This window comes from Peromyscus eremicus, chromosome 9, assembly GCF_949786415.1.
Source record: "Peromyscus eremicus chromosome 9, PerEre_H2_v1, whole genome shotgun sequence".
Classification (NCBI taxonomy): domain Eukaryota; kingdom Metazoa; phylum Chordata; class Mammalia; order Rodentia; family Cricetidae; genus Peromyscus; species Peromyscus eremicus.
The window spans coordinates 62,837,730-62,863,028 of record NC_081425.1 but is presented as its reverse complement, the minus strand read 5'-3'; the positions used below and the strand labels follow the sequence as shown (position 1 = coordinate 62,863,028).

Here is a 25,299-nt window from a genome sequence, read left to right as displayed (position 1 = left end):
ACTTGCCCTGTTCTGAGGCACCCAGCTGAGACGGTAGAAACTAAGGCATCTTAGTTCTGGAAGACTTGGAACTCTCCATTGTGTAGGGAGGTTATTTAGGGTCTGCGATCACACTGAAATTCAGAGTGTAGCACTAACTTTGTCCCGACTAAATTCACTTTTAAATAATTAAAGGACATTATCTGCTTAAATATTGATATGGTTTAATGTCTGCTTCTGGAATAGGTACTTAATATTTGTTCATCAGATTGTAAGGTTTTATGCAGTTTGTTTGGGAGCCTGCCCTAGGAGCACTGTGAAAATGAAGCTGGTCTGACCTTTGGAATGTTCAGAGCCCATGAACCTCAGTGCAGTAGTGTTCATCCTAATGAATAGGTTGAACGTTGGGTGGAGGTGAGGGGGAAAATGTATCTATAAAGAAATGTTTATTGAAGATAATATTTACAAGGGGGGATGGTAGAAAGGAGAGGGATAGTCAAATCTGGAAAGTGCTTGTAAGTACCTGAGTTTGATCACCAGAACCCATACTTAAAAAGCCAGATGTGCTGGTGTGTACTTGTAATCGCTGGCCAGCCTAGCCTATTTGGTGAGTTCCGGCCAGTTAGACACCCTATCCCAATAAAGAGCTTTACTACAGTATCTGAGGGATTACTCCTGAGGCTGTCTTCTGGCCTTGACACAGGTCTGCACACTATCCTAACCCCCTCCTCCATGAACATGAACACACACACACACACACACACACACACACACACACACAAAATAGGTTTTTTTCTAATTAAAAAAATTTTTTAATATATTTGTATGAGTGTTTTCCCTCATGTATGTATGTGCACCATGTGTATGCCTGGGGTCTGTGGAGTCAGAGTGTGTTGGATCCTCTAGAACTGGAGTTACAGATAGGTGTGAGCCGCCGTGTGGGTATTGTGACACAAACCCAGGTCCTCTACAAGAACAAAAAGCGTTCTTACCTCTGACTCCACACTCTCCAGCCCCACTGTTTTGTCTGTTTACTGTTTCTATTCCCAGAACAGTGAAGACATTTGTCATTGTCCACTGTCCTCAGTAACTCTCATTTCCAGTCTCTTTTCAAGTTTGCCACAAGTTTTATATATATATATATATATATATATATATGTATCTATTCCTACCTCAGGATGAACGAACTTAGGTGAGAAGTGTGGCCCTCAGAGAGAGGGGAAGGAGAGAGGAAGTGGAGGTGTTAGGGGAGCTCTTTCTGACCTTTGGTTTTGAAGGCAGGGTTAGTTGCTTCCCTCACTGACCTTGGGCTGACTTGTGAGGTGTTCAGGCATGAATTTCTAGATTACTATCTAGATGTGCTGGAGGCTCGTGTGCTAAGGAAGTAACATGAGTTTTTCTTCAATGTTTCAGGGTTGTAGAAATCGCAGCCTGTCACTCCAGCCACACGTCTGCCGCCAAGACTCAGGGTGGTCACGTGTACATGTGGGGCCAGTGCCGCGGCCAGTCAGTGGTCCTTCCCCACCTCACCCACTTCTCCTGCACCGATGACGTGTTTGCCTGCTTTGCCACACCTGCCGTCTGCTGGCGCCTCCTGTCTGTGGGTAAGACACTGGGGCCTGCTTCCTCCTGGGGAAGCCAGTCCTGGTCCCTGCATATTTGGTTCTCGGGTTTTCTGTATGCGAGTTTTAATGCTTTTCCTGAATAATAATTAGATTTATTCAAAGGTCACTCCCATAGACTTTTTTCTTCCTAGAGCACTTTTATTTTAGTTGAATTCATACTTAATAACAAAATTAACCAATACAATCAAGTGGAATTTAGTCCATTTGTAATGCTTCGCACCACTGTTTTATATTAAGCTCCAAATGTTTTTATTGCTTCAAAAGGCAACCACAACTCACTAAGCAGCCACACCTCATCCACATCCCCTTTTCCTGAGGGAAGAAGATGTTAAGGAAGAATTAAGCTGCTACTAAACTTCAGGAGGAACAAAGACCATTTTTAAATTGTTTTGCCAGCTCAGTTACAGTTAGTATAATACAATGTATATTTGCAGTAAACACAGTGACTGACACACTTTTGGGTCAGTGAGTGGGACCATTTGATTGTAACTACATTTATGTTTAGCACACACAGCCAAACAGGCCAGTACAGCACAGCCTGAGATTTCCCTGTACTGCTCCAGCTGGCCTAGTTAGGAAAGGTTTCTCCAGGTTCTTGATTTTAAAATGCAGATATCTTTTTCACAACAGTATTTATACTGTTTGGAGAGGGGGAAAAATTAGCCACTGATCTTAGCTTGTAAATTGCTTCTTTCCTTCCAGCCACTTAAGTCAGAAGGGTTTTTTCCTCTAGATGTGAGTTCAGTTGTTAGAGAGAAGTCGTTCTCTAAGAGCAGGCTATACGGTCATCACGGACAAAGAGGGAAGGGTTATTTCCATCCTGTGGTGAGCTGCTGAGGCACCCATGAAACCTTTGTTTCGGGTGAGTGCTTAGCCCTCCCCGTCTCCTGGGCACTGCCCACCTCACTTGTCTCCTCTTTGCTCTGGGGTCAGGGGAGGCTGTCCTGTGAGGAAGTCCCTACTTTTTCAAAGCCGCAGTGAGTGCTCCTGTTTCAGGCATCGTTCTCAGCCAGGACAGTGGAGGCCTGTCCACTTTGACTTAACAGTTCCCAGCCTCTGGGTGGGTCTTTCTCAGTGTCGTTTGTTCCTCTGTTCCTCTGTCCAGAGAGAGGAGCGGATGGGTTTGTGTTGGATCCTTGACTGTGTTCACAATAATACCATGCTCCCTAGATAGACTCACACAGCAGCTCATGTCACTGCACGTCATTGATTTTCCTGCAGAATGCTTGAGTCCTTAGAAGGAAAGTTGGCTGCTTCTAGATAGCATGGAAGGATTATTGTTACAGCATTAATTTTCAGGGTTAAGAGAAATGTTTAGATATCAGATGGTAAGAAGTTTTTCTACCTAAGAACTGTTTGCATGGTAAGGTAAATTCACCGTGATTGAATATGCCATCCTGGAAACTACTCAAATCAGAGCAAAGATGTTGTCAGTGTTTCAGTCAAGGAAAACTGGTAAGCAGTTCATCCCAGAAGAGAAACCACTCAGGTTATGAGAGCAATTGTATCCCCATAGACCACCTGTGAAGTTTGTTTATTTATTTATTTATTTATTTATTTATTTATTTTTTATTTTGATTTTTTAAGACAAAGTTTCTCTGTGTAGCCCTGGCTGTCCTGGAACTCACTCTGTAGATCAGGCTGGCCTCGAACTCACAGAGATCCACCTGCATCTGTCTCCTGAGTGCTGGGATTAAAAGTGTGTGCCACCATGGCCCAGCATGAGGTTTCTTTTTAGTGTATATTTTCATGTTTAATTATACACGAAGACTGTTATTTTTGACTTTTCCAGATACTCATTTTGTTTTGTTTGTAGTTTATAGATCAATTACTTTAATACTATGAGTTTGATTTGTCAAATGAGTCATGAGCTTTATTGACCAGAAATCGAATGGAATTATGCACCATCATTATCTTTTGAAAGCCTCTCATGCCTGATTCTGTCTCCTGAGCTTTGTGTTAACAGTGTGTCTGTTGCCTTCAGAGCATGAAGACTTTTTAACAGTTGCAGACTCACTCAAGAAAGAATTTGACAGTCCAGAAACTGCTGATCTGAAGTTTCGAATTGATGGGAAATACATTCATGTCCATAAAGCTGTTTTGAAAATCAGGTATTTTTGCATGAATTTAGAGCCATCAGTAACTTTACTCTCTTTTTGCTATTTCATTTGTTTATTACACCACAGGATAGACACTAAGAAGAAATGGCTATCGCAGTACAAAGAAGTCTGACAACTTAGTATTTTCGGCAGCTAGTCATCAGCTTTACTTGTTATCAAAGAGTATCTTTTCCTTGTGTTCATGCAACTTTTAGGAAGTTAGCGAGTATAAGTTTTTTGTTGTTGTTGTTGTTGTTGTTGTTGTTTGTTGTTGTTGTTGTTTCTCGAGACAGGGTTTCTCTGTGTAGTTTTGGAGCCTGTCCTGGATCTTGCTCTGTAGACCAGGCTGGCCTCAAACTCACAGAGATCCGCCTGCCTCTGCCTCCCGAGTGCTGGGATTGAAGGCGTGCGCCACCACTGCCCAGAGATTATATTTGTGTTGGTTTTTGTTGTTGTTTAGTTTTCTATAGTACTGCAGATTATAGCCAGTGCTTATGCATGCCAGGCAAGTACCCCTAGTTCTTGTGTTGTTTTCAAATTATACATTGTGCTGGGGATGTAGATCAATAGTCGAACACTTATCTAGCATGGGTAGTGCCCTCGGTTTGATTCCCCAACAGTAAAAATAAATGAATTAATGAATTAATTACAGCGCTTGTAGCTACTTAATTTTATTTGTGTGTTAAATTTGTGAGCAAATATCAGTATCTATCCTCTTCTACTATTAAAGATTAAGTTTTCCCAAACAGAAAACTCATATAATAAGGAATGTAAATTACCAACTAAAGAAAAGTTGTTTAGATAGAATAAGTGGCAGGAGTCCTGAATAAATGGGAGAGGACTGAGCATTCATTAGCAATGATTGAATGATCGTTTACTTAGATGCCTCTACAGAGAATACACACGTGAACTCAGATCATTAAATCGGCTATTTATGTCTTCAGGAAAATCAGTTAAAAGCCCATGTGTGGATGGGGCGCAGCTCGGTGGGTAGAGGGAGGGCTTGTCTACTGTGTGAGAAGGCCTTGTACTGCCGAAAACGGCTGCCTCCCAGCATCTGTGGGTGGAAGCAGCAGAACAAGAAATTCTAAGAGAACTGCATAGCCGTATGTCATTCATTACCTTGAGTAGTAACTCTGAGCCACAGTAGTGGATGAAAAGATGTTTACCTATGACTCTGTATGTGCGTGTGTGTATGTGCATCTTTCTCATACAGCTTTTCTGACGGGTTACATCCATTATGCCTTGCTTAGAAGTATTTTTTCGAACTTCACAGAGTAACTCTCACTCAACCCATTTTTTTAGGACCCTGAGTGAATATTGTGTATTTCTGTACCATATCTCACTCTGCCACTAAGCTACATCTCCAGCCCTCACTGTGTTGTTCAAGATGCATTTCTGTGATTAGAACGGGGACTTGTGGAAACCAGTTGAAGTACTGGGTGCTTCTGGGCTCTCTATCTAATTGATACTGTTAAATGGTGATATCAAGATGAGTACAATTAGCAGCACCGTACATGAAAGTCCTTGCATAGCAAATACTTTTGGGGCTAATAGTGAATGACCCCAGCTTGCGCCAGCTCAGAAGGAAAAGGATACCTGTAATGTCTGAGGATACCTGTAATATCTGTTATTTGCGTTTGTTGTAGGTGTGAGCATTTCCGATCCATGTTCCAGTCCTATTGGAATGAGGACATGAAGGAGGTGATAGAGATAGACCAGTTTTCTTACCCTGTGTACCGTGCCTTTCTCCAGTACCTCTACACAGACACAGTGGATCTGCCACCCGAGGATGCCATAGGTACTGCACTGGGACTGGCCAGGCCATGTGCCCATGACTTCATTCTGTTCTTAGAGCAGTGACATATAGTAATTTACAGGTGTATTGACTTTTGTATACTTAAAAATAATGTGTGAAGTAAACATCTCTAAACTGCTACTGTTGTTCAAAATTATGGACATACTTTGTAACTGTAAACTTATTTTAAAATTTTAATATGAAAGGATGAGTTTCTAATGCATTTAACCTTTTAGAAACAAAAGAGAATCCTTTTTTTTCTTTGTACTATGGAAGAAATTGTATAAAGTAAATACAGGACAGGTATATTTTCGGAGGTATGAGAAATGGAGTAAAAAGATACTGACTCAGATTCAGAATAGTGTTTGATAAGAAACCACTCCCACGAAATGAACGTGGCGTGTTAGCAGCTGTCGTGGGTACTGCGAGCTGGTGTGACCTCTGTGCTTCTGCCTTTTAGGTCTTTTGGACTTGGCTACATCGTACTGTGAAAACAGACTCAAGAGGCTTTGTCAGCACATCATCAAGCGGGGGATTACTGTGGAGAACGCTTTTTCATTATTCTCTGCTGCAGTCAGATATGATGCAGAGGTAACATAGAAGTGCCCCAGCTCCCTCCCTGCCAGCCCACTTCCCTCTCTCCTGTGACACAAGGAGCATGGCTAGCGTCACCTCTCTTTAGTGACTCAGCGACAAGCCTCCGATGAGATCCAGCCTTGCTTCTTTACATCTCTGTTCACTGTTTCAGGATCAGTTGTGTTTCTGCTTCTGCTTTTAACTAATTGGCTGGAGGCTGCACAGTGGGAGTGTAAAGTGCTGGACTCCACTGGACTGGCAGGCAGCGTGCTTTAGTTCCAGTCTTCTGATGTCAGTGCATCTGTTTCTCCAGACCCACTCTGCTGAGTCCACCCTGGCAGAAGCCCTGGATGCTGTTTGACTGTATCTGTGTGGGTCTGCACTTCTGTCATTGTCCTGGAGCTCAGTTAATTCTGGTGTAAAGAACTTACTGTGTGCTCCCTCTTTTTTTTTTTTTTTTAATTTTGAAGTTTTTAGTGTGTGTGTTTGTGTCTGGAGACTGGAGGACAACTTTCAGGAGTCATTTCTCTTCCTCCGTCTTTGCATGGACTCCAAGGACCGAAGTCAGTTGTTAGGCTTATGCAGACAGTGTCTTTGCCCACTGAGCCATCTCAGCAGTCCCCATTTGTTTATATTTAGTTGAATGTCAAATCTGGCTTTCTCAGATTTCTAGTCTGATGAGTGGTGTTCTGGATTACGTATGACACTGAACTTTCCTGAAGTTGAGCAGAGCCACAGAATATAGACGCCTCATGGCAGAAGCTGCACCTGATTCACTATGTGCTGCAGCAGCTGGCACAAGCCGTGATGTGAGGCAGATGCTCTTGAATCATGAAGACAGTGCCACAAAAGGGTGCAGTAGAGATAGTTAAGGAACTCATAGCTGACAGATTCGTCAAAAATAACAGGTTCAAAATGGCTAGCTTTGCTAAGTACACCACGAACCTCTCTTTTAGAGGTGTTTTGTCATTTGACAAGGCAGTCTCTGGTAGCTGGAAATTTATTAAAGATATACATTGTGACTTTTGAGGTGTAACAGAGGATAAACTTCTTATCTGTCACACTTAGGGATTGAGTTGACCATTATGCCTTTTATTTTCAAAACCTATCCTATTTTTGCTTGAGGTTTCTTTATGATAAATATTTCACAAGGTCAATTGTAGCTGACTTTGGAGCCTGACAACAAATGGGAAGATGGTCAGAGTCGATTGTAGCTAATGGAAAATGGAGATGTGGTTTGTTTTCCTCCCCTTCCTGTCACACCTTGAGCCTGCCTGTTCCAAATGCTGTCTCTTTAGGCTGCATTTTCACATTGGGGATTGACTGCAGACTCTTCTTGTGCCTCTCCACCCTTCTCCATGTTCTGTGCTCAGCCCTGTTGATTGACAACAGCCCAAACAACCTGACTAAAGGCTGCTGCTTAGATCCTGTTACTGGAAATTTGTTCCCCACTTTCACCTAAAATCAACCTTTAAAGTTTACAGGAAAGGGCCAGGCACACACCTTTAATCCCAGACTTTAGGAGACAGAGGCAGGAGGATCTCTGGGAGCTTGAGGCAGTCTGCTCTGCATCGTGAGTTGTACTCCAGCCAGGGCTACACAGTAAAGCCCTGTCTAAGAAAAGCCAAAAGCCAACCTTACAGGAAGAACTCAGTGCACTTCCAGTTGCAGCAGCCCCTGTCCTGCGCTTGTTTTCACTTAGCTGGGCACAAGCCTTGAATCCCAGCACTGGGGACCCAGAGGCAGGCAAATCTCTGAGTTTGAGGCCAGCCTGGTCTACAAAGTGAGTCCCAGGACAGCCAGGGCTACACAGAGAAACCCTGTCTGTCTCCCCACCACCACCACCAAAAAAAAGAAGAACTGTTCCTTTAGAGAGATTACAAATGAACGTGATTACCTGGCGCTTATCACCATGTGACCAGAGCCAGCATTCAAAAATATATGCTGGATTGAATAATTGAGTATTTCGTTTGAAACACCAAAAACATATTGAATGAGTCAATACGGTTGAAGCACTTGACTAGAGGGGCACTTTCATAAAAAGTATTCAAGATAACAAACAAGCCTTAAGTTTTACAAGCATGACACGTTAAACATGGAAATAGAGCAGAATCATTATGATACACTTCTTAGATTTTGATACTGAGCTCTATGATTGATGAGTTTACTTTTACATTTTATTTCCTTAAAACTTTGGAATGTAGTAAGTGACCGTAGTATTGGGTGTTCAAATCAAACCCATTTATTACATACTTTAGTTGATAAAAAGTGACTGAGATTGGTAATCAACTGCAAAAACCAGTTTTAGAAGCCTAGCTTTGGGGTAGCAGATGCCATTGGGTCATGGCTGGTGCTCAGAAGATGAGGGCTGCCTGCTGCTCAGTTACCTGCTTTGTTACAGTGACCGAATCCTCCGTGAGCCCTTAGAAGGCAACTTTTGAAGTTACTGTACAAAAGAAGGGCAGGCTTAGTAGTTGTGCCTGCAGAAGCAAAGCCGTGTTGAAAGTCTTAAGAATGCATGCTGTCGGACTTGACATGTCTTACAGTGGACTGGGAGGAGCCACGGTCCCCCAGACTGATGGCTTCAGCAGAGCAGTTGTTAGTGTTGCTGGAGGACTTGTGTTTAAACGCCGAGGGCAGCACTAGCTGAGTGGCCGTTTGACGAAGTGACAGTGTTTGACTTGGCACTGTGGAAGTCTTGGGCTACATAAGAATGCCTCTATTGGTTTAAACCGGAATTTCAGGGCCCTGGGCCAGTGTTTTAAGGAGACTGGTTTTCAGATTGCCTAATGATTGGAATCATTTCAGCACAAAAGACTTGGACCAAGAGCCTGTGAGATGGTTCAGTGGATAGAGGTGCCTGCCACCAACTGAGTTGGAACCCTCACACGTAGAAGAGGAGAACCGCCTCCTAACGTTGTCCTCAGAGTTCCGGGCCTCTGTGCCCCTCCAAGTTACTTTTCTAAATTTTGGAATATTTTTTCAAAATGTCATTTAAAAATTTGTTGTTCCCTGCTAACTACAGTAAATCTGACACTGAATCTGCCCTAGGTATTTATAAATTTTAATTTCTAGTACAAAGAAGACCTCTCAATTTTACGTCCTCTCCTCCTCCCTGTCCATGAAGCCTAAGATTCCTTAGTTTTATTATGTATGAACTTTTTTGTCTGCCAGTTAAATGCCCCCTTCATCTACTTGGATTTTATTGTGAACATCTTTTTTTAAGATGGTAAGATGGGAAGGGCGGTGGTGGCACACGCCTTTAATCCCAGCACTCGGGAGGCAGAGCCAGGCAGATCTCTGTGAGTTCGAGGCCAGCCTGGGCTACCAAGTGAGTTCCAGGAAAGGCGCAAAGCTACACAGAGAAACCCTGTCTCGAAAACAAAAAAAAAAAAAAAAAAAAAAAAAGATGGTAAGATGGTCCCTTTTTGGAATGTTTTATATTTGAAGTGTAACCATTCTGTGATGGTTGGTTTCTAGCTGTGTAAAAGTTGCAGTTTTCATGTCCAGGTCATTGAAGAGCTGGCCATTTGCAAATGAACATGTCCTGTGCATTCTTAGAAGGTGAGGGTAGAGGCAAACGGACTTATGCATTCAGGGTTGATGAGATGGCTCAGTGGTTAGGATGCCAAGCCTGACAACCTGAGTTCAATTCGCAGGACTCACATGGTAGAAAAGGAGAACCAGCTCCTGCAAATTGTTCTCGGAATTCACTTGTTTGCCAAGCTTGCCTGTGCTACTCTCCACCCCAAAAAAGCAATTAAAATATAAATAAGAAAGAAACATCGATCTAGCCAGGGGTGGTGGTACCTGCCTAAAAGCCCCCAACTTGAGGAGGATGAGGCAGGAGAACTGTGAGTTTTTATTAGGGTCATCCTACTTAAGAAAACCTTGTTTTCTTACTTAAGGGAGACCTTGTGAGACTTTGTCTTTAAAATTATTTATAAACCACACAAAAGCAAACAAAAAACAAAATAAACAAACCTGGATCCATAGATGTGCTAACACTGTAAATGCCCTTTGAGTTTTCTGGAAAATAAAACTTGAGCAGCAGCTGACTGAGACAAATTAGCTGTGGCTTCTTTCTTAGTGGCTATTCGTCTGGGTGAGTTTTCTTAAGTAGGATGTTTTTCGGTCTGGGACAGAGAATCCTATAGTAAGGAAATGTTCATAGATGTTCATAGAAGTATGCCTCAGTGCAGAAAGAACTCTGTTTTCCTGCTCCGCTTGCTGAGGTCTTCTCTGTACTGTCTAGAATTCTTATATCAGGGCAGCTAGAAACAAGAAGTCAAAACCCTTCAGTTTAGACTAGTTTCTCACAACTTAACCAGCTAGCCCAATGCAAAAAAATATCAAGCTGTTTTGATAAAAAAGCTTTTTTTCTTTTTTAATGTTGTTTCCTTTAATATGTTGGAGTGCTTTTTATATACATACCAATTTGTGTAATAAGTGTGTGTTTGCACTTCTGATTTAGCAGACATTACTGGGGGCTTTCAGGAGTGAATGGGTGTGTTAGCATAGACACCATTTCTGTATGGTGCTTTACTGCTTAATGTTGGTAGTTGGTGACTTTCATTCATCCGCCTGCCTGAGACTCTGTAAATAGACTTGTCTGGGGTTGACTGGGAGCTTATTAATAGCATGTGGGAAGACATAATATATTATGTGAGACTTTAAAAATGAATTCATTTTTATTAGACCATGAAAGTAAAGTTTTGGAGATTTTCTTTTTAAATATCATTTTAGGTAGACTATAAATTTTCATCTATTTCCTAAAGCCTTCTGTTCTTTAAACTAATCCACATTCTAATTCTTTCCTGGTTTCTTAAATGTAACAAAACATGTACAGACTAAAGTGGCATTGGGCTTTGTACAGTGTCTTGAGATACGTGTGCTATAGGACGGCCATGGAAGGCCTCTAATGATTTGTGTGTGTGTGTGTGTGTGTGTGTGTGTGTGTGTGTGTCACACTTGAGTTAAGGAAACCATGCTTTTACTTTTGTGAGCAGATGGTAGGTGGTTTTCTGATGACATGTAGTCATCTTGCTTGCCTGGCTTGCGCTAGCTAGTCTCAAGTATCTCTTCTGGGAAGGGCAAGAGAGTTGGGATGAGGGGATTTGCCGAGAAACAGTTCACAGTTAATAAACAAAGGCCTCTTCCTGTTCTTATTTTTGTTGTGTATGTCCAGGATTTAGAAGAATTCTGCTTTAAGTTTTGCATCAATCATTTGACAGAAGTTACACAGACTGCGGCGTTTTGGCAAATGGATGGCCCCCTGCTAAAGGAGTTCATTGCTAAAGCCAGTAAATGTGGAGCCTTTAAGAACTGAAGCCTGAGGCTGCTGGGCTGGGTGTGAGTGCTTTGGGGCACTGTGGGTGATGGGATTCTGCAGGTAAAACCCCACCAGGTTGCCTTTGTCACATCAGAGACAGTGCTCTCTAGGAATATATGAAGGATGTTTGCTTTTTATGAGCCTGTTTTTCACAACTCTTGTTTCTAGATATGTATACTTTCAATGGGATTTTCTTACATCGGGCTAAACGCTGTGAAAGGATGAAAGCTTAGTTGCTTTTGATTTTTTAATTTTGATGAGAGGATCTTTTGAACTTGGATTAAGGAAGTCGGTGAGATGTCCCTGGGCCTTTGGCAACAAGCCTGTTCACATTGCCTGTGAAGGAGAAGCCCTGCCCGGTGCTCCCCAAGAGCTGCTCACTGTCACCACCTTCCTGTGGGGCACCAGCCCTGTGGGAGGCTAAGGAATATTGTTGAATATGCACTAAATCCACTTCAGCAGTCTAGAAATGTTTAGGTTTGCCGAGGTTCTCTTAAGATGTGGGCACCTAGGGCTGGAAAGATGGCTCAGCAGGTAAAGGCTCTTATCACTAAGCCTGATGACTTAAGTTCAGTCCCTGGGACCCACATGGTGGAGAGAGCAGACGTTACAAGTTGTCCTCTAACCACTATACATGTTCCATGACCACACACGTGCACACCATTTTTAAAGAAGTGTAATAAAAACTAAAAGCTTTAGATATCTTAAGAGTCAGGACTAGAACTACCTGTGAGACGCTCACGGTAGAAGAAGCTCTGTTCCATAAAGGAGACTGGTTTAGAATTTACAGTTGCCACTAATTCTGGACTTCGCCTGACACGTTCCCAGCACTGTTTCATTAGGGTCGCATTGGAGGCTGCAGTGCACACTACCACCCCCCCCCACACCCCCCGCCTCACCCTGTAAGTACTCACAGTGGCAGACTCTCCATACATATCCGCCCCTTTGTGACTCCATTGTTAAAACCACCCTTCCCTTTCAAGTGAGGTCTGGGCCAAATTCCATCACAAATTTATTTGAAGCTTCACCTTCCAGTTTGTTTTTTCTTTAGTTGTGTTGGGAATACTCTTTGGCTTACTTTAGCCTTGAAATAGGGTTCCTCAAGTCATAGTTTGTCTTTAGATCTGGCTATGAATGTTACTGGGTGTAGGTGTCCCAACTTTACCCATTGAGCTTGCTTTCAGAATAAGGCATTGTCTGCTCCATGAACTCCTTTACATGTGTGTGTGTTCCCGTAGTGTGTTCTGTTTCCCGCCTAATTAAGACCTTTTGGACTTAGCCTGAGTTCAGAGCCACGTTAACAAGGCTGCAGGCACTGTTGCAGCCATGCTTCAAAATGTGCATATCAGGGTAGAGTGGTGAGTGAGGCACCAACGATAGGAGTTGTTGACAGGCAAAAGAAATCAAACCCAGAACTCCATGCCCCCTTTTCTTGACCGTGTCACAGTGATTGTTGCCTGGTGTATTGGTAAGTTAGAACTGGCTCTTCAGTGACAGTTCTTCCTCCTAGGACGATGAGTGCACGTTAATTTGACTTGTTGTAATAGGACATCTGTATACCACAGTCCTGTAGACTTAGGGTCTCAAGATGGTAACTTTAGTATGTTTACTATTGCTCTTACTTGAAAAACCTCTCCACACAAAAAAGCACAAATTACAGCTGTAAATCCATATCCATAGATAGTCCACCAGACAAAAACATCCTCAGTCCCTGATACAGCTGAAGACACACTTCTCGGCTTCCTGGGTAGCTTGAGTGAGTGTGAGACGGTGAAAGAACAAGTCCTTTAAAGATGTTTGAGTGTTTTTTTAATACAGTCTTTTTATTTTTCTATTTGGTTTTGTTTTTAATCATAGGAAACAAAAACTATTCTTGAAATTAATGTTTTCTTCTGATGTAATAATGGAAGCCAGAGAAGTCACATTTCTTAAAATAGCCTAAACTGTATCCTTGAACTTACTGGAAAAATGTTTGATACTCGAGTATTTAGGATGCATTTATGTAATTTCTTGAATGACATATTAATAAACAGTCTCTTAAGGCAGGCGTGTACACTTGTGGTTGTCTTCTCCCTTTACAATATAGCAGTATACAGCCTAGAAAGGGAGGAACTTGTTATTTTGGGACAACATGGATTAATTTGTGGACTTAAGTGAAAAAAAAAGTCAGCCACCAAAAGGCAAGCAGTATGTGGTCCAGTTCCTAGAGGTAGAAAGAGGGTGCTTGTCGGGCTGGAGAGGACAGAGCAGTTACGTGGGCACTTTCTGTTTTGCAGGAGGAAGAGGTTTTTGGATGAATGATAATTTTTGACTATATTTGATGCTACTGAACTATATATTCTTTTTTTCCCTCACATTATTTTATTTGAGTCTCACACAGCTGTATGAATTAAGCATAGTTTATTTTACAGTTAGCAAAGCTTCATAGACAAGCTGATATTCTTAAAAGCGTTGAAATGGTTTTGTACATATATTGTATCACAGTTTTAAAAATTAGCAATATTAGAATAAAAATAAGATACCACTGTGAATGTGTCAACAACATCTCAACTATCTCAACTACACTCAACTTAAAGATTTTATTTCTGTTAAAAGAGTGCAGTTGAATTATCAGAGTGGGAAATGCATTTGAATTGGGAATACTTAAGAATGAAAAGTAGCAGCTGCCGGGCGGTGGTGGCGCACGCCTTTAATCCCAGCACTTGGGAGGCAGAGGCAGGCGGATCTCTGTGAGTTCGAGGCCAGCCTGGGCTACCAAGTGAGTTCCAGGAAAGGCGCAAAGCTGCACAGAGAAACCGTGTCTCGAAAAACCAAAAAAAAAAAAAAAAAAAAAAAGTAGCAGCTATATCAGTTGTGATACATGTCAGTTAGTAGGGGAAAGTGGAGACCGGGTTAACAACCAATGATATAATGGGATATTATAATGGGAGAGAAAGGTGTTTTTATGTTAATTTTGTACAAGAGTGCATGTGCCATGGCACTCTTAAGGAGGTCAGAGGGCAACCTGTAGAAGTCAGTTCTGCTGTGTGGGTTCCTGGCATTAAACTCAGGTCCTCAAGCTTGGTGGCAAGTGCTGAACCATCTCACCAGTTTTTTGTTTGTTTGTTTGTTTTTAAATAATGGAACCAAATGGAGTTGACCCAACAAACAGTTGTTCTGTAGATGGTTTGTGTAGAATAGGGAAAACCCATGAACTTGTTTTTAGCTCATCTATAAAATAGTAAGCTAAACATGGATGTTGATGAGCCTTCCCCTAGGTCTACAAAGTGCAGCATTGAATAAGGGAATGTTTACTTCCCACAGCGCCATCTAATATACCCTGGGCTTCCAGACATTTTCTTATATAGAAAGGATGAGTATGATTATTTGGCTCATTTTTCACTAATAAGAGAGCAGGCTTATTTGGTCAGTTTGCCCAATATTTGCCAACGTTGTGAACCCAATTAAGTGGTGCTCCCTTGTGCCATATAACTTACTGTGATTGACAGGTTAAAGCTGAATCTAGGCAGGAGAGGAAGCTTTAACATAGAATTGTCCCAGCTGATGCTGATGGGCGGTCAGATTGCGGTCATTCCCGCTTACCTTTAGTGAAGTGACTTAGACTGGCGTGGGTACCAGCATTGCACCAGGAATGATTCTTTAACAAGCATGTTTGAGCACTCATTCCAAACTGGGGCACAGCTCAGTCCCGTTCTGATAGCTGGCATTATTATGGACCTGAGAATCATGATAGGAAATCAGAACTGAATGTGAAGGAGTCAAGGGTCAGGAGCCATGTAGGCATACAGATCTGAGTTGCATATTGTTTGGTGTGAAAAATGTCTTAATTCTTCCCCATTCCGAATTCTTAATGATGCTCATATTCAAAGAGCCAAGTTTCAAATGATGGTGTTTGTCTTGAAGATGACACATGCTCTTGTAATAATAACTGTGGCCAAAAAGACACTTCTAAAAATACTGAAGGCCACCTGGAAAATAGTAAAACAAAGAAAGCAGTGTATTCTACATTGTTACAGCTGAGGGCTGCTGTGAACTATATTCAATAAACTGTCACTCATTACAATGTATTTTACAAACATTTATTGAGTTTGCTAAGTCTTGGAAATGTGGTAGTGAGCAGAAACTCAGGGTAACAGCAAGCCACTGGAATGGGTTTCTGCTCTACTCTGTTGGAGTTATTAATACTGCGAGAAGGCTATTATGAGACCTACTGGAGGGACAGCAGAGACGAGAAAGTTCTAAGATTTCACCACAGGATATGCAAGGGCTCTGGTATTGCTGTGGTTGACTGGGGTGGGTAGGGAAGGTACCACAAAGAGAAAGACTTCCTCGCTCCTTGGATTACAGATGGGAGGATCTGTTCTCAGCTGACCCAGTTGACCTGAGGAGCCATTTTTACTGGCACAGAAAAGTAGGCAAGTGGGATGACGAGAGGAGACAACACCCAGTCAGGTGTAAAAGAGCGATCAGGGAGGGATGGGGACCTATGTAGCTGTCACAGGCTGTCTTCCAGCCTGCTTGCATCTTAGTAGACTGGGCATTTGAACTGGTGGTCCTCAGGGAAACAGAGAGGATCCTGAAGTAGAGCTTGAGTAGTTCAGGTCTCCATTTTCTTGAAATGAGCACAAAGTTTGCGTTAAGTTCCCAAGTGCCTCGAGCTGCTCCTTCAGCAGCCTCTGCCTTTCTTCATGTTCACAAGCTTTACTCTTTATTACTTTGAAAAGAAAGAAAATGGCTTTAGCTTATGCAGTAATTTGATTAGAAATAATGTACTTGTCTCTAGTCCGGATCAGTAGTTGTGCCTCAATTAAAAAGATGGTGATATGAGCAGAAACAGCTTTTTCCAGGGTTTCGCTTCCTTTTCTGACTCAGAATGGAACCCCAGCATTAAACACACACGACTGAATACCTTTATAGTAGAATGTATCCATTCGTTCAGAGACTAGAGAATGTAGCTAGACGCCCAAGGAAACTCATTCATGAGCACATCTCTGGCTCTAAGGACATTTGTTACATCACATCTTTGGGTGTGATTTAGGAAAGGAAAAGCTTTTATTGCAGAAACCTAGCAAGGTCATTTTCGTTAGGTGTGAAAGCTTCACAATTGAAGTTTTAAGTTCATAGTTGTCGGTAGGACAGCATACCTGCAGTCAGCTTGAAATACTGAGCTGATTCAGCCAGCCCAGAATGGCACTGTGTCAGATGATAGCCTTTCCCACTGCTTCTCATGCAGTCCTGGGTGTGTCATGTGTTCCAGACACATGATTTTCATACTAATTGACACATGGAAGTACCATAGGAAACACAGCTTTTTGAAGGCTGTGTTTTTAAGCTATTCTTAACAGACATGTGCAAGCAACTTTTAAAGTAATTTTTCTGCTGATAAAAATGAATATTTCAGAGTTCAAATAGGAATGAATAACAGAAAACCAAAATGAGAGAGGCTGTACATACTGAGGCGGCACAGGCAAACTGTTTTCTCCGCAGAGAGAACTGCTGTCCTACCGTTACTGATAGGTGCAAAAGAACATTGTAGAACGGTGTGTTCTGCGGTGACCGCAGGAGCCATTCAGACCAATCCTGTGGGAATCTGGCCCTCACCTTGTCTGTGGGTGCGGTGTATAGCAGTCTGTAGTACTGAAAGGGCGTAATACATGCATTCTGCCTATGTTTTTTAGACAAGGTTTCACTGTGTAGCCTAGGCTGGCAATCCTCCTGCCTCACCCTTTCAACTGCTGGGATTATAGATGTGCACCACAGCACCCAGCTAACTGTTCTCACCTGTGTACTACCATTTTTTTTCTTTAAAAACAAAACAACACAAAAACAAAGAAAAAACTTCTTTTGGCTATTCTTGCTTTTTTCCCCCCTGATGATTTTTAGGATTACAGTACTCTGCTTCAAGAGATGAGCTTTGAAGATAAACTTAGGAAAAGTGTGACATTTCTTCCAAGTGAGAAGGAGGCATGCTGCAGGATGGGTCCACTGATGCCTCCATCTTGCTCCCTGGGGGCAGAGAGGCTACAGGAAGCCTCTGTGCCTGGCTGTACATGGGTCAGATACACTGCAGTTTTAGAATCAAAACTTCTCTTGTGTCTGCCTTGTCAGTCAGTTTTCTGATTACATAAGAATCTGTGTGTCTACCTGGAAAACACAGAACTATAATCCATCCATCTATAAATCACTGCTGTTTCTGTGGCGTCAGCTGTCTTATCGTCCGTGTGTCTGTGTGCACCCATGGTTTTTGCATGTTTTTCTTGCTGTGTGTCATACTGTTGTTATAATGGGCTCTTTTCATTTGGTAAAAACTGTCTTTTAGAAGTATGTTTCTTGTTTTGTCACCTGCTGTTTTGATCTGAATCAGAAATGTCTCTAAACCACACTGTTGGGTACTTTATGAGTCACCTACCTTCTTGGAATTTTATTAATGTGTCTTCAAACAATCCAGAGTCCAACAGTAAAGTATCGATCTCTTCATAGTCTAGAGGGAAAAACAACTTCCTGTGTTAATTTTAATGGGAGTGAATCACACAGGGAGAAACCAGAAAATCACCCCCAATATGCAAGAGTAAGCAGCCGAGGAGTGCAGGACGGTGCAGAGGCCCTTCAGGGAACCCCTGAGAAGCAGCAGTTCAGTATTTCTGTGCGGCTGGAACTTGTTTCAGGGAGCCCCCAAGTGATCATAAGGCACCCACAAATTTGAGAGTTCTTGCTCTTCAGAAAATAAGTAAATAAAATTATGTAACAAATGAGCTCTTAGAAATGTTTAGTTGTAGTTTTTTGGTTTTAGCATACAGAAAAATCATTTTAATAAGTCCAGATTTTACATTGTCACTTACAGTATGAACCATCCAGATTCCCCTAACAAGTAACTCTAAAGCTTTTAGCTCATTCTGTAGGTTATAAGAGGTCACAGTATATAACTATATACTTTCATACTGTAAGTGACCTTTTTATTCCCTAGGAGCTCATTAAGAAAGAAACTTCAGGGCTGGAGAGATGGCTCAGAGGTTAAGAGCACTGGCTCTTCTTCCAGAGGTCCTGAGTTCAATTCCCAGCAACCACATGGTGGCTCACAACCACCTGTAATGAGATCTGATGCCCTCTTTTGGTCTGCAGTCATGCATGCTGTATGTATAATTAATTAATTAATTAATTTTTAAAAAAGAAAGGAAAGAAAAAGAAAGAAACTTCAGTTACAGAGTTGATCTAAACAACTTCTTCATGGTCTGGCAAGATGGCTCAGCAGGTAGGGGTGCTTGCTACCACCTGATAACTTAAGTTCAATCCCCAGAACCCACATGGTGGAAGTAGAACCGACTCCTTGTCCTCTGACCTCCTCCTGTGTGCTGTGGCAGGTGCATGAGACAATTTTTAAGTGTATGTGTAGGAGAGAGAGAGAGAGAGAGGGTGTGTGTGAGAGAGAGTGTGTGAAAGAAAGAGAACATGGGTGTAGATCCTCAGGGTCCATAAAAGTGTCAGATCCCCAGGAGCTTGAGGTACAGGCAGTTGTGAGCTGCTAGACATGGTGCTGGGAACCGAACCCAGGTCCTCTGCAAGAATAGAATGTGCTCTTCACTGAGCTGTCTGTCACTCCAGGCCCTTAATAATTTTTAAAAACCCTTGATTTACTAAGGAATAGAATTTGATGCACATCAAAATTAGCCTAGAGGATGTTCCCAGCACCCATGGGTGGCTTACAACTGCCTGTAACACTGGCTCCAGGGTCTTAGACAGTTCCGTCCTCTGTGGGCACTTGTGCCCCCGTGTCCATACCCCCCACATAGGTATGTGTGTGTTGTGTGTATAATTCAAAATAGTAAAAGTACATCTTAAAACATGAGCTGCAGCAACAGCAAAACCAACCAAACAAACAACCCAGTTTCAGTGAGTATACCCACTTGGCTGTGTGTACCTGTGGGAAACAGCCTACCAGGCCTCAGTGCATTTTTGCCACTAACTAAAGAGTCTGACTTTTCCATATCTTGTTGATCATTGTTGACAGTGGATCTGGCAATAACAATATCTTCAGACTTACTTATTTTGTGTATGAGTATTTTGCCTGCATGTGCATATGGGTACCATGTGCATGCCCAGTAACTGTACAGGATAAAAGAGGGTGTTAGATTCCCCTCAAACTGGAGTTATGGTTGTGAGCCACCATGTAGATTCTTGGAGCTGATCTCACGTCCACTGCAAGAATAGCAAGTGCTCTTGACCACTGAGTAATCTCTCCATCCCATAATGAGTGTTAGTAAAGAATGGGTTAAAGAAGGGAGGGAAAAGGCATGGAAAGAAAATGTTCTGTTTTCTAGTATTTGTTTACATTTAGCCGATTCAGTACCTGATTCTGAAGCGGTCTCACTCAGGAGTTTTCCTTGAATTGAATCAAGTTTTTCCAGTATCCCTTCAAATAATTCATTAAGAAGTCCTGCTTCCTTGCATTTCTTAAGAAAAGGAACTTTGGCAGTTGCATCTAAGAACAGAGAATGCATTGTTAGAAGGAAGTGGTCCCAGGGCAGCTCTTCACATCACGTGGTGATTATACTCTACCTTTGATGGGTGAGCAGAATTGTCTGATTTTTCTGAAACTCAAATAGCAAATGGTACAAAGAATAAAAACTTTTCTCTGCTTATAGTAACTGTATGAATTAATATGATTTTGTAAAATTTACCTTCAAGTGCTTGAGGTGACTGCCCCTCTTTGTCACAGATGCTATGTTGTAAGGACATCCCCTTCTTAGAGAACAAAAGCCACCTGCCAGTGTGAGTGGTAGCACACTGCTGGATGCTGGCCTCAGGCAAACCCACCTTTCCTAGTAATTGTGTCTCCTCAGGCTGAGAAGAAGCGGGCCATTCCTACTCCAATCATTTTATATGGCGGGAGTTCTACTAGAGTGCATAGTTAAAACAAAATAAAGACTTCCGTTCCTATTAGGTACCAAAAGTCCAGAAGACTAAAGATCAGAGCACAACACCAGCATGAAGAGATGGGTCGACATTTTTATAAATACTTGGAGGCGCCATGTTTGTTCAGCCGTCACTGAAAACAAACCTCTGTGGCTGCGGGGCTCTTCTCTCATACGTCTTTTGAATCTGCCCAATTTCTTTGGTGGCTAGAAGAGAAAACCAGATTATGTTAACTTTCCATATTGGCCTTGAATGCCACATAAAAATGTTTTGCTATATAATTAAATGAATTAATCAAATGTAACAAAAAACTGTATTAGACAAACTTTTTTTTTTTTTTTTTAATTTAGTCTTGGTAAACTCCTGGATCCAAATGGCACTCTCAAATAGCTGAAACCTATGGGGTATGCTGTTTGTGACCTGCAAAACAACTCTTGAATAAACAATAAGGAGAGATTGCTATCCTCTACTAATTTCGTTTATATGAACTGATAGAAATACTTTTTCAAATCTCTCCAATTTCTTTCATATTTTAGATCTACTAATCCAGAAAATTGTAAGTTAGAAATTAGGTCAGGTGTGGACATGCAGCTGGGAAACACTTGGTTATGAACAAATGCTTCTCTGTACTCTCGGCCTGTGTAGGACCAAGTAGCCTGTAAGGTCAGATGTTTTCACTAATATGGTGCCAAGGGATGCTTGGGAGAAGCTGAGGAAATGATGCCATCTCCTGAGCTTCTAGCTTCTTATTAATCTCAGTATGCTTCTAACACGTCAGGATTCTTCCCAAGATTCCGCCCTAAGACTAGCTTTCAGCTTCATCTAGGGAAAGAACACACATGGAGGATGGTACAAATGCCAACTCCTCCACTGATTTGAAAAGTGGGAGCCTCTGACATTCAGAATTTTAACTAAGGACTTTATGTGAAGAAATTAGATCTATAAGTCAAATTACCTGTTCAGGGGAGCCTGATGGGAGGCATTTCTTCTTTCCTTTCCCTTTCTGCAAGCTTGGGCTCTCAGCTACAATAGAAACCATTTAAATCTTAGAGTGTATAAAGCAAAAGATTGACTGACACACTTTTAATCCCAGCACTTGCGAGGCAGAGGCAGGAGAATCTCTTGAGTTCAGGGCCAGCCTGGTCTACAGAGCAATTTCCAAGACACACAGGGCTACACAGAGAATCAATCTCTCTCTCTCTCTCTCTCTCTCTCTCTCTCTCTCTCTCTCTCTCTCTCTCTCTGTCTCTCTCTCTCTCTCTCTCTCTCTCTCTCTCTCTCTCTCTCTCTCTCTCGTGTGTGTGTGTGTGTGTGTGTACATATATGTGTATATACATACACACATTACTATCATTCCCTGTCCATATACAGTAATGGCAAGCAGCTCTATAATGGTACTTTCCAGTGAGTATAATGACTATGGCTCAGTGGTTAAAAGCACTGGCTGCTCTTTTAGAGGACTACATGGTGACTCACAGCCCTCTGTAACCTAAGGTCTCCATATAAACAGGTGTACATATAAAATTACAATTGAGAAGAAGTTAGATTATTTCATGGTTTACCTAAATAATTAACTTTTCTTAAACCCACTTTAGAAACTTACCACTTTGACTGGTCCCTGGTAGTTCTGGAGCATGTTGTCGGCAAAATAATCTAAAAATACAGAATTTCAAAGAGTCATTGAATCTTTTCATTTGTAGAGATCCGCCTACCTCTGCCTCCCCAGTGCTGGGATTAAAGGTGCATACCACTACACCGGCGAAAGTATTTATTTTTAAAAAGAATGTATATAAGTCTGTGTAAAATTATTAACCCACATCAAGTGTGGGTAAGACTGGCCAACATCGTGCCCTGTGGGCAGTAGAAAGGGAACTCTGTTGTCTGAGGGCGTGGATACTGAGTCAGTATTTTGAGCTGTACTAGTTCCTGCGCTGTGATGAAAGACGTCTAGGGAACTAATGTCTCAGATGTTCACGCGTCAGTCTGACTACCCAGATTGTTGCTGCTCCTCGGAGGTAACCCAGAAGCACGTGCACTCATCTGGAGAAGACCGAAGGCCAGAGTCTGTCTTCTGGAGCTTATGTTGGATGGGCGTCCTCAGAGAGGGACAGGCGTGGCGGGCTAGAGAGCAGACGTGAGGGAGCTCCAAGAGACTTCCTGCCCCTAGGTTTGCCCTCATGTTAGCTGTGGGACCTCGTGTCCTCCCCTTCACAGCAGCGCCCCTCCATGCAGCCTCCCCAGCAGTGTCCAGGTCAGAGTGGTCTCCTTTAGACCTGGTACTTCTGCGCACTTTTCATTTAGTCTCAAATTCCTAGACTGACTTTGAACTTGTGCCCCACACCTCTCATGCTTTGATTTTAGGCATGTACTACTTACCATGTTTGACTGTAAGTTTTTTAAAAGTACAGGAAATGTTAGGACAGACCCTCCTCCCCATGCCCTCCCCAACCCCAGCATCAGTCAGCAATTTTCAAGTCAAGGCAAAGCCCCTTCCTCCTGCCTCAGGCCCTCCCATGTGGAAGTGTTCACAGTGGCCTTTCTGCACTCCTCCGCTAAGCTGGTGACACCTCCTCTTAGGTTCATTCTCTTAGTCCCTTAATCCCTTGGGAGGTACCTCAGGCATTCTATGCACCTCAATGTTTAAATTGAAATTTGAACTGCAGAGAAGCCCACCTGTCCCTTGTGGGAACAATTAAAAAGTTTGTTTTTAATTGAGTTAATTATTTCCAGTATGGTCAATATAGTTAAAAAAAAAAAAACAAAAACTTACGATGTCTCTGGGAGTTCAAGGCAGCCTGGTCTACTTAGTCAGATGCTGTCTCGGAAACAAAAGCTAGATACAGCAGGGACCTCAGTCCCTTTGATTGGATTGTGTGTTTTAAAGACTACTGTAATATAGAGTGAGTTCTTTGTGAAAGTAACTAATCAAAGTGAAGTCCCAAGTTTCACAGCAAACCAAATATTACAAGTGCAGTGCGAAACTGGATGGGACTTGAACTGACACCCCAGGGGCTGGTGAGAAGACCGGCAGGTAAGGGGCTTGTCATCAGGTCTGAACCTGAGTTCCGGATCTGGGCCCAACACTGGAAGAAGAGAACCCACTCCCACCAGGTGGGAGTGTAGACTCCCTGTGGATGGAGTGAAAGGAGGGCTCTTCCTGCTGCTGAAGAACAGGCTTGAACTGGCTCCTGTCTCTTGGTGACCTTTAGTTGAGAGTCAGACAAAACCTTGAGTGGTTTTTTTCCTGTCGTGCAGAAATGTTGTGAAGCAGAGTTCCTGGTGGGTGTCCTGGAAATCCTGTTCTCATGTGAAAACCACTTGCATAAGTTAAGCTTTAGAAGTATGTCACAATCCAGCCATTCCTTATCCACCCACCCACCCCCTCCACCATGTAGTTTTTGGTTTTGGTTGTGTGTGTGTGTGTGTGTGTGTGTGTGTGTGTGTGTGTGTGTGTGTGTTTCGAGACAGGGTTTCTCTGTGTAGCTTTGTGCCTCTCCTGGAACTCGCTTGGTAGCCCAGGCTGGCCTCAAACTCACAGAGATCCGCCTGGCTCTGCCTCCCAAGTGCTGGGATTAAAGGCGTGCGCTGCCACCACCCGGCTCCACCATGTAGTTTTTTTTTTTTTTTTTTTTTTTTTTTTTTTTTTTTTTATTATGTATACAGCATGTATGCCTGCAGGCCAGAAGAGGGCACCAGATCTCATTATAGATGGTTGTGAGCCACCATGTGGTTGCTGGGAATTGAACTCAGGACCTCTGGAAGAGCAGTCAGTGCTCTTAACCTCTGAGCCATCTCTCCAGCCCCCCACCATGTAGTTTTAAAGCTGCTTAATTACTTGTAAGTTCCTTCAACTCCATCAACTTGTAGAACTGCATTGTCCTCTTTGGCACAGAAAAAGTGGTAATTCTTGGAACAGGATGGTAAGTCACATCCCACGGTGGCTCCTCCTTTAGTACAAAATGTGCATCTCTATAGAAGAACAGATCATACTGGGTAAGTACCTGTTCCTTTGATAAGAAGTAAGGGTGTCATTAAGTGTCATTTAAGTCAGCAGCCCTGCATTTTTATCCCGACTACCACTGGTATATCCCAGCCTCCATACCCACACTAAAAGTGACTTAAATTTGCCAACCCACTTGGAAGTTTCAGCAGAACTGTAACCAACTGGAATAGAAGGCCTGGCACACAGAGTTGCGTCATGGTCTATATAAATGCAAGGTGTAGCTGGCTTCAAAAACCAGTCTTTCCATTTGAATAGAGATTCTAAAGAGCAAAACTGGCAGACTTCTTTACCTAGGCAGGGAGCTGGCTAGGGGACCTGGAACCTGAGGCCAGAGCAGCTCCTGGGTGTGCCACTGAGATGTGTGACCTGAGCTGGCACTTACTATGACTTCCTCTTAGACATGTCTCCCTGGGGTGGTGTAACTGTTCTACAGAGTTACTATTAGGGATAATATGAAATAAAGGGAACCTGTTTCAAATTTGTAGAAACCAAACAAAAACACAACAGTACAATATTTTTCTTGATCCTTTGTTTTTATTTCCCTATCGGGTTTTATATGAAGGTGGTGTAGAGATAGTTTGGCATTGTGTGGCTCCAGGAAGCCTTTTTGGGCAGTGCTAGTTTTTCTGCTGTGATGAGGGGCAACCTAGCCATGACCGAGGCTGATTGGCACCATCCTCTAGATGAATGAGGTCCAAGCACAATGAGGCTACTCCATACAGCAAGAGACAGTGTTCACGGTATCCCAGGTAAGCACAAACAAGGAAAATTCAAATGTAGGTGAAAACAAGATTAAGATAGAGGTAGAATTCTAAACCAGAGCATACAAGAGTGGCTAACTGTGAAGGAACAGTGCAGCTTCATGTACAGGGAATACTATGAGACTGCTGCCTCACAATACACTTGCTGTCAGTTCTGCAGTGGTTAAAGCATTATAATGGCATAGCAATATTAATGGCATTATAGCAAAGGAGGGC

General features: G+C 42.5%; 2 protein-coding genes across 6 annotated transcripts in view; one reads left to right on the top strand and one right to left on the bottom strand.

Moving 5' to 3' along the window:
• The window catches only part of Rcbtb1 (RCC1 and BTB domain containing protein 1), a 47,274-nt gene extending 26,690 nt beyond the window's left edge, over nt 1-20,584 (top strand). For 3 of the 4 annotated variants that reach the window (XM_059273550.1, XM_059273548.1, XM_059273547.1), the window contains exons 9-13: nt 1,393-1,583; nt 3,589-3,715; nt 5,353-5,504; nt 5,962-6,092; nt 11,266-11,430. In XM_059273550.1, the coding sequence (XP_059129533.1) occupies nt 1,393-1,583; nt 3,589-3,715; nt 5,353-5,504; nt 5,962-6,092; nt 11,266-11,406 (742 nt within the window). In that variant the 3' untranslated portion in view covers nt 11,407-11,430. Of the gene's footprint in view, nt 1-1,392; nt 1,584-3,588; nt 3,716-5,352; nt 5,505-5,961; nt 6,093-11,265; nt 11,431-20,347 lie in introns of those variants that run through there. The other variant, XM_059273551.1, reaches the window with a different exon arrangement.
• Setdb2 (SET domain bifurcated histone lysine methyltransferase 2) overlaps nt 15,882-25,299 on the bottom strand; it is a 66,541-nt gene continuing 57,123 nt past the window's right edge. For both annotated transcript variants that reach the window (XM_059273546.1, XM_059273545.1), the window contains 7 exons: nt 24,155-24,288; nt 21,923-21,972; nt 21,275-21,342; nt 20,465-20,525; nt 19,754-19,885; nt 17,819-17,890; nt 15,882-16,123 (listed from right to left, as the gene is read on the bottom strand). In XM_059273546.1, the coding sequence (XP_059129529.1) occupies nt 15,966-16,123; nt 17,819-17,890; nt 19,754-19,885; nt 20,465-20,525; nt 21,275-21,342; nt 21,923-21,972; nt 24,155-24,288 (675 nt within the window). In that variant the 3' untranslated portion in view covers nt 15,882-15,965. The remainder of the gene's footprint in view (nt 16,124-17,818; nt 17,891-19,753; nt 19,886-20,464; nt 20,526-21,274; nt 21,343-21,922; nt 21,973-24,154; nt 24,289-25,299) is intronic.